The 13,002-nt window shown below is 43.0% G+C and overlaps 1 protein-coding gene across 1 annotated transcript in view; it reads left to right on the plus strand.

Moving 5' to 3' along the window:
* Positions 1-13,002, plus strand: part of LOC121833555 (SCY1-like protein 2) — a 97,649-nt gene that overhangs the window by 22,594 nt on the left and 62,053 nt on the right. Inside the window, exons 3-4 of the mRNA XM_042286958.1 lie at positions 1,353-1,499; positions 10,391-10,606. Coding sequence (XP_042142892.1) covers positions 1,353-1,499; positions 10,391-10,606 — 363 coding nt within the window. The remainder of the gene's footprint in view (positions 1-1,352; positions 1,500-10,390; positions 10,607-13,002) is intronic.

The raw sequence follows: 13,002 nt of genomic DNA on the forward strand, positions 1-13,002 counted from the left end.
AGAAACTGGTAAAAAATAAACGCGTCACGGGTCATTCCATCTTAAACTGACGCGCATGCATTCAGCCCTACCACAAATAGAAACCTGAGGCCGCCTCTTGATCCTCACAATCTTCTTGATATACCCTTAGACCTGTGTTCATTTGCAGTTTCGCGTCCCACTTCTTCCGTTTCCTTCTTCAACTTACGGTTCATGTCGCGTACAAAAAAGAAAAAGAAGAAAGAAAGACCCTAATGCGAAAAAAGATTAGACCCCTTTTTTCTTTTTTTTTTAGTCCAAATCCCTCACATCCTCGCCTGAGTCAGCCAACGGGAGCGACCATTCTCGTAGAAACTTAATTAGACGGAGCCAATGTTGCCAATAAGGCCCGCGATTCTTCCGGAACTAATAATAAACCGAGGTACAAATGAAGCATTTCCTTTCAAAGTACCCGTGACCCTTCTTTTTATTTTCTTCTCTTCATTTTTGTTTCTTTTAACACCTTTCTTTGTCGAGCGATTTCGTTTCTAAAAATATAAGCCTGTTTCTTAATTCGCGTGCACCAATATTGTCGTGGGCGCTAATGTAGCGCAACTCTTTCTTGTACGGCCTTAATTAATGGCCTGGGTAAACGACACGGATTCTTAAAGACAGCAAAGTAATGGGAAGGGGAGTGGGAACCATTAACGTAACATGTGACGACCCTGTGCTGCTGTGAAGACAAGTGCTTTGAGAAAAATAAGGAGGCGATTAAAATGTAGATTCTGAACGGCCTCGTTCTTTTTGTTAGGCGAGGATTCGTTTCATTTTTCGGTGTTTTGATTTTGGACCTTTTTACGTGTGTCTCGTTTCTGTTTTTATTAATGTTGCAACAAAAAAAAAACGGCTTGTCATCAGGAGGCAAAGTTGTCTTAAGACATCTTGCCTAATATTCAATGACCTTATAAGTCACCTCGCTCAAACATTGCTTTGTCTAGTCAGATACACTTCGCGGTTTTATTATTATTTTTGCATCTCAACACATATGAACAGATGCCATACATATGAACAGATGCCATAAAATTTCCCCGCTAAATCTAGTGGAAAAATTTCCCCGCTAAATCTAGCGGAAAAATTTCCCCGCTAAATTTAGCGAAAAAATTTCCCCGCTAAATCTAGAGGAAAAATTTCCTCGCTAAATCTAGCGGAAAATTTTTTGGGGGGTCACGTGACCTGGGGGGTGTCACAGAACTTCGGGGGGGGGGGTCACGTGCCCCCCCCCCCCCCCCGACTACACATGACCCTCAGTACCCTTCCCTCCTCCTCCTCAAGAGCTGCGCTCTAATTCGGCGTTACAGGGAGTGGTAAACGGCTTTCACTTTTTGCTTTTTCAGCTTACGGAAGCCCTGTCCTTCCTACACTACTCCTGCAAACTCATCCACCGGAACCTGAGTCCGCAGTCCGTGATCGTCAACAAGCGAGGCACCTGGAAACTCGCTGGCCTCGAGTTCACCGAAAAATGTAACGAGACGGACCTTCTTGTGAGTAAACTCCAGTGCAGAGAAACTTCTGCTATCGAGACAGTTCCATAATGCGTTTAATTCAGTATTTATGTAGCGATCACTTTTACCTCTTTAGAATGCATTAAATTAAGCCAGCGGTTCTCAAACTGTGGTCTGTGGGCCCCCGGGGGTCCTCGACAGAAGTCCAATAAAGGTCCGCGTAAAGTAAAACGTGGTTTCGTGGAGTGAAGATGAACAAGCAATCGAAAGGTGTACAGAAGACAAATGAACAATTCGCAGAACTACTGAGCCGTTGAAAATAAAAAGAGTCAGTCTAATTATTGAAGGTTATATTGAGCATCCCACGCACAAAAATGTTTTAAGACAGGTAATACCAATCCTCGAGGGATTTATCGTTCTATGTTCTGTTTTTTTCAACTGCAGGCAAGCTATAATCGAACAGAGAACATGTTATTTTTAACACGTTTTTCTTTTTTTTTTTTTTAAAGTAAAGTTATTTTTTACAGTTTTGAACATTTGTTACCTTGTCTGCTGGACTTCACGCTTCCCAGTTCTTCGAGTGCACTCTGTCGCTTTCACGAAAGTTCAGTTTACGCTGTTATTGCTACAACAGGCAGTGTGCAAACAGATACTGACACAAGTCACCCCGAGATCCGTGCTTTGAATGCCGCATGGCAATGAGTTCAAGGAGAAACCTTGGCGCGCCGCATTCGAACCGCGGATAGTACGGTGACTCGTGTTTGTAGACTGTCTTTTGTATGATGTAGGGGCAGCGAAATCCCGGCTTTTAATCTTCTCGCGAGCCATTTGGAAGTACATATTCGCGAAGAACATCCCAGCAGCTATTGGGCAGAAGATCGAACTACAGGGGGCGCTTTATCCAGCTTGTTGTCCCTAGGGTGCCTCAATGCCCTTCTGTTTAGGATAATGCCACGCTTTGTAGCACCCGATGCCGACAGCACGCACTCAGGGGGAAAACACAAAGAAATCGACGAAAACAAAATGTCGCCATAGCACAGTCATCACCACAGACGCGTGCAGGGACACGCCCTTTCACGCGCTTCCGAACAAAAAATAAAAGTAAAAGTGGGGAACAAAATGGCGAGATGTGTCCACCCTAAGCGAAGCGCACATGAAGGCACCCTAGTTGTCCCCACAGCCCGGTGTTTACTAACACTGCATAACAAAGAAATTGAACCTCGTCTAGCTCGGTCTGAGCACGAGCGCTTCGCTCTGACCCGTGGTTTAGTCGCACGAGGAGTGGCCTTCGAATCGTCATCTTTTATTACTCGGATAAGGAAACAAACAATAAAATACGGTTTGTTGTCCCCACAGCTCAAGCGTACCGCTAGAGGCGTCCCGGTTCGATCTTCTCCCCAATATTCTGTTTCACCATATGATGTACCGCAGGAAAGGCTACAAGCTCGAGCTCCTTCCTCTAGGGCACATCTTGGCGGCACAAACTCTCGTGCGTTACAAGCAGCTTCCAACGCTATGAGCTCGTGCTTCTAGCCTTGTCTGCGGTACAACATAAGGTGAAACGGAGTATAGTGTACAATCTCCGAAATTGTACACTACAACCTCACTTTTTCGTCGATTTTTGTTGTTCACAAAAGGCCCTTGTACAGTGAGTATCGAAATTGGGAAACTACGTCTTTGTCGTCATCTGGATGACCCAAAGTATGTGTAAACTCGGGATGCCTGGAGAAGACTTTTCTTAATTTTAGCGCTTCTCACTTTCGGTAACCAGCAAGAATACAGCGCTCTGTCTGTGTCCTCCTACATCTAGTCCGTCGTATTTTTTGCGCTGTTTTAATCTTTTAAAAATGCATCTGATTAAAATTTATACGTGATCGATAGTTTTTGTTAAAAAAGTGTGAAACCATCAAGGACTATGCCACTTCGATAGAGGGAGAGGACATCCTCTCTAGAAAGTCCTTTCTAATCCCATAATTCCACAGTCACCGCCTTATATCAGAAAATCTCCAATTACAAGCACCTTTGCATTGTTTTTCAGTTTTACATTTAAACCATTAGGCAGTGCCAGCTTTCTATGCATACTTGGATAGAAGGCAGCTTCCACTTTTTTCTTCCAGGTATTTTAGAGAGTGGCGTCGCCTTTTTTGGAGTTACGAATAGGCTTGATGAGCGCGTATAAATGCCAAAAAGAACTGTTTACTTCCGCTTCATTTATTGCTCCCATATGCTCTACACAGAATACGTTTAACGGCCAGGATTTATGCCAAAGGCGTTGCGCCCGAGAGCAACAAAAAACCGTTACATGCAGGCCAAGGCAACGTAAAGAATACATAACCCATAGCAGTCAATGGATAAGCATGCAAGGCCTACAGAAGGTATACTTAAGCCATTCTTGGTCATACTTAATCATAATTTACACCAATAAATTGTAATTATTCAAATCCACCCAGCGGAGCGGCCGCAATTAAACCTCGAATCGTGATATCCACCGCAGAACGGTTTCGCTCGGCGCCACGAAGAGTGGACGAACGATAACGGACACAGCTGGACGGTATGTCTCTCGCGAACCTGTGGTAGCAGGTGATTGGAAGAGCGCGCAGCTGGTTCTCGGATGTAGAAGGGCGGCTCTCAGCGCAATCTCAGGACAACACGGGTTCTGTAAAAGTTTCAACTTTTCTCGATCATTGTGATAAACTCGGTAAGCACATGGCGCGTCTGGCGTACAACGTATCGGTAGCTATCCAACGCGCTCCGTAACCACGTATACAATAGGGAGTTTTCGTAGACCGCGCTGCCCCCTCCGCTAAGCGTTCCGCAACGAAGAAGTTGCTACTGCGCCTGCGCGCCGATAGCCTTGACTGTGGAGTTCCCGCTATTGTAGCGGGTAGCGGAGGGCCTTGCGGGACGGCGAAAACGATCTACGAAAACTCCCTAATATCATAACGCACGCGCAATACACGTACGATGCATTATGTGCTAATCAGCTTTATCGCAGTGATGAGGGCGGGTTAAGAAAATAATTTCTCGCTGTTCATGGCGAAGCAATATGGTATTCAAATACGTGGTGTCGCATTATTTTGTATTCAGTAATTTTTCTTCGCTAGTCTCTTATCGTTGCATATTCGCTTCTACTGCAGCGCAGTATATCTCCGACCGCCACACGAAAATGTGCAGCGAACTTGTTACAACCAACAGAAAATAAAAGAGAGACGTTCGACCGATAAGGCAAGCCGAATGATTGACGGCGTGGTGATAAGAAAACATCGTTCGAAGGCGTTTTTGACTGAGGCTCTACGGTAAAATAGCCAAAAAGTTGCATTACGAATTCTTTCAACACTGGGTCGACCAACACAAAAACAAGACTTGTAGCTCATCGGGGGCGTCCTATAGACACTTCGTGGGTTCCACCAGTCGTCGATCATCTATTGTTCAGCGTGGCGCGAGTCATTCCTTTCCTGGATCGTATCTAATGCAGAACGAAATGGTGAAATGCTACAGGGTGAATGCCTTTTCTTTTTCTATTCATCGGCCGGTATTTTTGCACGGATTTGGTGAGATTGCAGGGTGAGCAAAAGACAAGTTACTGACTGAATTTCCGTTGTGTTGATGTAAGGGGGAAGAAAACAGAGGCGCAGTTTTGTAGTATCGTTTTCTCGCCGTACAGACGCGGAGTGTTTCTAACGTGAGATTCTTGAGTTGTGTGTCTTGACTATAATTTGTTCAAAATCTGCATAACGACAACTTGCTTATAAAAAAATAGTCCAGTAAATGTCTTCTCAGCAAACTATCTTAAAAAGAGAGTTTTAATTCGTTTATCTATGGCAAATAACGCAATTGGAGTGTCTCAAGTGTCTTTAGAAATTTAAAATTCCGATATTTTTTTATTTTTTCCCTGCTAAGATCGCAACCAAACCCACGTAACTCCCCTCCCTTTTTTTTAATTTGTGAGATATATTTCAGGAAGATGGGGTTGTTATGGTTGTTGAAAATTCATACCAAATAGTGGCTGGCATGAAAGACTTTGTCTGCCTCAAGAAGAAGAGGTGACATGGGAGCGAGCACGGGCAGAACGAGCCTGACAGTTGGACTAAACCATTTTTCGTTGAAGCCGGTCGTCCTGTTTTTCAGTGAACGACCCCCACCATTACCACCAAAGCCCCCAGTTTTCGAAGAGCGCTTCAAAACGCAGCAACGTTGTTTGGGCCAGGGTATTAATAATAAAAACGCACACACGTGACTAATGTTGAGTTTTAAAGGATGCTGAGGGCGCGTAGATAGTGAATTTTTATGCAGCATACGTAATTCCAATATAAAGTGAAAAGGATTTACATGCCTTTCCTTTTTTCTTAGTAAATCTTAATAGTGCGATTCACACTTCAATGATGAAACTTAAAAATAATAAATCAAGGTACGTTGCGAGGTTTATTTGAAGTTTTTGACCCTGAATACGTAAAAACCGTTTTAAATAGGTTTATCGGAGTGTTCAGATAAAGCTGTAGAAGGAAATTAAAATTTGCTGATTCATATACAAAACCTATTGCCTATGAAAGTTTTGTGAGACCTGTGCGAGAATACGCGGACTCAGTGTGGCACCCTAAAGCGTAAATTTATATTTTGTCGATTCTTCTCTTCCTGAAGGCCTGCAAGTATTCAGAAACTAGGTGATCGGTTTATTTTTAATAATTTTCGTACAGGAACTTTATCTACAAAACTGCCTCTCAGAATACAGCTTCAGCCGTTGCAAACCAGAGCACAAATTGATAGATTAAAAGTACTGTATAATATTATTAACGGCACTATTCAAATTTGAAGCTCTAGCTACTTAGAACCATTATCGACAGGGTCCAAACGTTACTAAAGCGTTAAGACAATAAAGGATTAAGAAGGACTGTTTGAGATAATCATTCTTTCTCGGACAATTTTTTTGTTTCTCGGGCAATTCGGGATTGGAATGAGCTACTAAACGATATCTTTATCTTAACCGAGACACTTTTTTTTTTTCTTCTAAAAAGCCAGCCCCGAAATCGTTCGAGGCGGACGTGCTTCGCACGGTCTAAGCTTCCGTTGAAAATAAAAGTTTGATAGCATTTAGTTAAAACTTCACGATTTATTTAGCTATCTTCAGGGTGTTACGCGAAAAAAAAATGAGCAGCGGACAAATTATGTAAAAGTGTGTACCGAAGAGGAAAAAAACAAACAAAAGAACACCAGAAATGAAGAGAAATACCCATCATAGAAGAACAATAGTAAAATAAAAAAAAATAAAAAAAAACTGCAGAATTGCCTTAACTTTGCTCAAAGTAATGCTGTCCTTTGAAGCGAACGATTCACCCTTCTTCACCTCAGCCATTTTTTTCTTATTTCTTAAATATTCCTTTCGACCAGCAACTAAAAAAAGAACGTGACACTGAGTCCCAATGTCACGGGTTCTATTAGCCTAATAAAAGAGAAACAAATTCTGGGTCGAAGCAACGTTCACAAATAAAACAATAAGCACCAATCATTCGGAACATGAAATCGCGCTTACGGTTTTTTTGTGTGTGTGTGTGTGTGTGTGTTTTGCGTTATGTTTTCTTAACCTTCCTTCAGAACGCTTTTAGATATATCTTTTTCTCTCTATGCTTTATATTTTATCTACGGCGGCTCGCTTTGCTGTTGAGCGTAGGATTCGAAGTGCTTTCCCTAACATGGTGGGATTTTGTCGTCTTTCGCTCGAGAAGTGCACACCTCGGATCGTGAGAACCTTTTAAATCGAGAGCTTTATATGAGAACACCTGCACAAACCTTGCTCGCGAGCGTTCATGTTGGGAGCATTGCAACTAGGCCACGAGAGAGAGCGTTAGCAACGTAGGGCATCAGCGTAAGGTTTGACGTCATAGCACCCGCAACCAATGGCATTGCATTGCACAAAAGGGGAAGGGGTGTGGGGAAAAGCGGTGTACTAACACTCCTTTTACACCCTTACCCCTCCGCTGGGTAGCAAAGGGTACTAGTTACTATTAACCGTATGTTAGTGCAGCAAGGTGGTAAGTTGGGTTTGTTGATGATCGTTTTACACGATGAAAACACCGCTCAAAAAGACAGTACAAAAGAAACGAACGCAAGACACACACGCGATGACTCGCACCAGAAGCATATTTCGCTGCTTAGTTCCTCTTTCTTCTCTTTGTTTAATATATTTCAGTTGGGAGTCAGCGCGCGAGTCTGTTTCAATCCCCAGTCCTGCCCGTTTGGACCTAGATGACGGCGTGTGGTCGTGTATCTCTACTGTGTGACACACGTCAAAAAACCCGAGGTCACCAAACGTACTGCAATCGCTAATTTTTTTTTTATCTACAGTGGGCAACCCCGAGGGCGGGGAAAGGTGATTTTGTAACTCAAATGAATCAGATTTATCTTTATATTAAGCAGAGTTATTGCATTTCAATCAGACCAATTTGATTTGAATGCATGTCGCTAAAAATTTCACTTTATCGCTGCATGAATTTTTAAATATGGTAGATAGATTAAATAACCTGTCGGATCACTGATAGCAATATGGGAAAAAAATAAATGGCTTAAATTTAAAGGAAGTTCAGAACTTTCTGTTGGATTAAAACCCCAGCAACTACAATAAGAACAACTTGATTCATTTTTATTTGGCTATAAAGCTTAATTTACTTTTTCTTTCTCGTTCTATCTTGCTTGCAATAATACATTACTTTTCTAGTTACATCTTTCTTTTGTGTTATGATTTGCGTGAAATATGACGTTCCATAGCTGACCATCAAAGTGGAAGGTAGAACGAAGCCTAAATCCTAAATGCTCCAATTAGCTCAGAAGAACAGTGCTTTTTGCTCGTGCTCAACCTGATATAAATCTTTCTTGCTTAATGATTGCTTGATTTCAGTTCAAAACAAATTCACACAGAGATAATTACATTTTATACAAACACAAAATAAAAACTAAGAACTATTTTCGGGGTTATTTTGGAGAAAGGCTTCGATATAAATCGGCATAGTAAAACAAGTCTGATCCAGGTCGCGATTCAAATCATCTTGATTTTTATTCTCCACCTTCGTAACAATGTCGCCATATTCTGGGAGGCTAAACTCCTGCCGTATAAACAGCTATATCGACGAATTTATGATTATGTGTCTTACTTTGTCCTGTCCCGTTGAGCCCAATTTTTCATCATGTACAATTGTGCTATCGCACCTTTATTTCATTATATAAATCATGCGATTTTCTGATTAGCACCAGGATACCGTTCCCATATTCGCCTTTTGCAAGCCGACATCGTTTTACTCTAAACTACGAATGGGACTGCAGGAATGCGTGGAACTGTCTTCTGCGCAATATCACGTCTCGCGCATTCTTCCAAAATCAATTATGTCTGATATGAACGCAATGAATTGGCCTGTAACTGATTTGTGATTGATCGATTGAGTGACTAGTTAATTAATTAATTAATTAATTAATTAATCAAAACAATCGCCCTCTGCGCGCTGCAACTTGTTCCTACTCGGCTGTGCAATCCGTTGTGAGCATGCGGAGTTTTTGTTATACGAGATATCGTGCCTCCCGCTCTGCGCTTCTTAAACTCTAAGTGACCATAGATTCGTCGGTTTTGCAGCTTGTAATTGATAGAATTCTTAGTTCTACGTGCGTGTGACTTTCCCCTTGTTTTGCGGACTGGCGAAGGGGGCGCTGATTGCAGCAACTGGGGCAAGAATTGGGCGTTTCTATTTTGGTTTGTCGAGCTTAGACCGAGTAGAAACTCTAAAGCGCAATATACTCAGTCACTTTAACTGTGTGATGCTCTATGGTTTGTTAAGAGCGTTCGTTATGAAGGCACGTCTGAAGGATCACCGCTATATCTGTATTTCTTTTTTTGTATTGATAAAGAATGGAAATAGATTCCGTCTCATTTTGTACGCATTGATCCATACAGATAAGTTCTGGTTATGCAGTTATATATATATATATATATATATATATATATATATATATTGCTATTGTTATGACAAAGGGTCCTTCTTAAGAATTATTTCGTGTTTAGATACACAAATTTTTCAGCTTTTAATCAACTACCAGACAGCGTGACCATATTAGTGGAACTTTTATAACTGTAATCGTTAACATACTTTTGAGCATTTGTGGTCTTGTCAGAAATAGTAATTGTAAGCTAACAGCAATTGTGCGTTATATTTTTTGAACCGGGCACGCTAAAAGTCTAGTTTGTTAGTTACAAGTGAGATATAAAATTTTAGGAATGCACATGCTACATTTTAAACAATGCTTGTGCATCTATTTTTGTGATAGAAACGCACATAGATTCGTGGTTACAAATGGTAGGCTCGCTAATAATACGGTCGCCAATAGTACAATTTAAAAAGCTACGAACATCAACACACTATCTGCTTGGGAGGCGCTTCGATCGCCTATACTACGAAATGCGAAGGCTAGATTGTCAACAATACGATTAACAATATAACAGTCGTAAATAATACTGTCAGCAAATTTATTTTCCCCTATACTAGAATCACCAATGGTGCAATATGAAATGACTGATCGTCCATGTTCCCACTGTCAACGGCACTATTGCCAGAGGTATAATTGACCAACATACATTCGTCTACCTCATTCGCGGCGACGGTATCAATGGCAATAATACCACCATCAATGGTGTCATTTACAATAATGCCGTCCGCCATGGTAACATCGGCAATGGTACAATTTGAAATAGTACCATCGTCAGTGGTACCATCAACAATGGAATTATCGGCAACAGTACCATCGGAAATTATTTCATTTGCAATAGTAGCACCTACATTGGTACTATGGGCAACGATACAGTCACTAATGGTACCATATGCACTAGCAGGATCGGCAATGGTGGGATGATCAACAATACTAGTGTCCACAATAAGATGACCGCTGTCTTTCAGAGCCCCGTGAGCTGTCAGCCGTTCACGTCCAAGCTGCCCAAGATGGGCCAGCCGGACCTAGACTACACGGCCCCAGAAGTGCAGGCGGCTTCTTCCTGTTCCCCGCTCTCAGACATGTTCTCCCTGGGTCTCATCATCTGCTCGCTCTTCAACGGCGGGCGTTCCATCATCGAAGGAAACCTCTCCACCACCACCTACAACAAGCAGCTTGAAGTGGTGAGGATGTTCGATCTTCGCCTACTATATCGTTTTTTCTTTTTTTTTTTTCTTCGAGTACGTGCGTTCACGCTGCGGCATTGTTTCAAAGTCGGATGGACTGAATAATGTCCTGTCAGTGTGTGTTTTCTTTGGGGCATCAATTGCCGAGTGTGCTAATGCAGCACAGTTCAAATCACGTGAAGATCAAGATTGCGCTGCAGAACTCAAGGGTCCTTTGTTCAATCACCATCCCTCACCGTTTCGATTTGGATCAACATTATATCAACGTGCAGTCAAATGATGCACATCAAAGGCCCGAGGCTGGCTGTGATAGTGCACTGGCTAACTATCTGATCGAAAGCGATCGCACCAGCGATTGCACTTGACATCCATTGAGGTAGTCTAACTTTCCTAAGTCTGAAATACAAACAATACAATTTTTGCTTCATTTTTGCTTTCCACTTGGATGATGGGTCAATCCCTCGGGAAAACTGCAATAAGGCTATGCTTTGTTAATTTGTTACGCTATGAGCGGCACTGAATAGTTTAATGTATTTAGCTTGGCTTAACATAAATTAAAGGGTTATGGGCACGAAAATCAAAATATATGGAAACCTTTCCGAAATGGGTGAAATATGACCCATGACATTCGTAAATGGCAATCGCACTTTCGTATTTTGAGCGGATGGTTATATTTTTAGTTTGAAACGTTCGATTTTAGCGAGCGCTTTGAGATCAGCCGTCGAAGCGTGCGATGCGCCATGGGAACTCCGTCGCAATCCTAGCGTCAGGCTCCTCAAGCACAGCCAAAGGCTAGCGAGATTATGAGCGCGCCACGCGGTGGCTTTTGCGCGTTACATTCTAGCTTTTCAGAGTGGCGGAGGACTGCACAGTTGCAACAGCTGCAGGACGACCGTCGAGGCGTCATTTATTTCGACCTATAGCCCGCGGTGCGTTCCGCCATGATCTATGAGCTCGAGAGGACGAGAATTTCGGCTACGAAGGCGACTCGGAACATGTCAGCGAGGACGAGTAGTCACTCACCATGTGCGGAAGCACATGGTAAGAGACTGGCGATTCACGCCAGAACCGTACGAACCATCCGATAGACCGACCGTCCGCCCGACAAAATCTGAAATTGGTCAGGGTCGCCAAGAAATGGATTGCATTTAATAATGACTGGGCAACTTTGCGGTATACGCTATTAGATGTTTTATTAACAGCCTGCTCACTTCCCAATTTGCTTCATTTTTGGTGCGGTTAGCTGAGCTCGTCTGCTTCTCACGTCTTGCAAAAATATAGTCGGCAAAACCCCTGGTAGCAACCGAATATTCTTAGTAGGTAGACTCAGACTCCTAAGACCGTCGGTCGCCTTTTATATTTCTCATCGTGAAAATGGTCACCGAACAGGCGATCGGCTTTGCCGGCGCCCGAGAGACGACAGACGCGCGAGACGGCTCCACACGCTTCGGAATTTCTCATCGTTAGAAAACCCGTGGTTCGGCGTCTCGCAGTTCAGGTACACTTTTGCCGCCGCCTTCTGTCGCACAACTGCGCAGTATCCTGCACGCAAAAGGGATGATTAAAAACAGAAACGACCCGGTGGTACCGAAACAAGATTACGAGACGGAATGTCCAACGAGCCTGAATGTCCAACGAGACGAAAGATCCAATAATGGATATTCAGGCACGTTGGACATTTAGGCTCGTTGGACATTCCGTCTCGGTTGGATCTTCCGTCTCGTTGGACATTCAGGCTCGTTGGACATTCCGTCTCGGTTGGATCTTTCGTCTCGATGGACATTCAGGCTCGTTGTACATTCCGTCTCGGTTGGATCTTTCGTCTCGTTGGACATTCAGGCACGTTGGAAATTCCGTCTCGCCTGTCACGTGCTAGAATAATTTGCCCTCTTAAATGTACAGACTTGTGTGTATATGTAGTCCGCGTCCCTGCAGGAATTGCCGTAGATACATCATACTAAAATGTCGTGCCACAAAAGCCGACGTTCAACGGACCGACAAAGAAACAGAGCAGACACAAATATTATAATCTCATCTATTGGAAGGCTTGATGGTTAGTTAGCTGAGTGCCGATGCGCAGCTGTGTACCAATCGGTTAAAGGTGTCGATTGTACGACGCAAAACGCCCCTTTGATATCAACAGTTCAAATGTTTGGAATATTTCGATGACATAGGTCAGCCAAATTGAAATATATAATAGGAATGCAAAGTACGGGTGTTCTAGTGGATCGCAATTGGCGAACGTCTATAAAAGCCGCGCTTCAGAACCCAGGAATTTCTAGTTCAGTCCTCATCCCTGCCCGTTTCGATCTATAGATGAGCTACATACGGAGATCCGCATTGCAAACACATGACGGCCCGCCAGCTCCACTGACTATGCGGAAAGTCAATAT

Source organism: Ixodes scapularis, unplaced genomic scaffold (genome assembly GCF_016920785.2).
Source record: "Ixodes scapularis isolate PalLabHiFi unplaced genomic scaffold, ASM1692078v2 PGA_scaffold8__174_contigs__length_109621045, whole genome shotgun sequence".
Classification (NCBI taxonomy): domain Eukaryota; kingdom Metazoa; phylum Arthropoda; class Arachnida; order Ixodida; family Ixodidae; genus Ixodes; species Ixodes scapularis.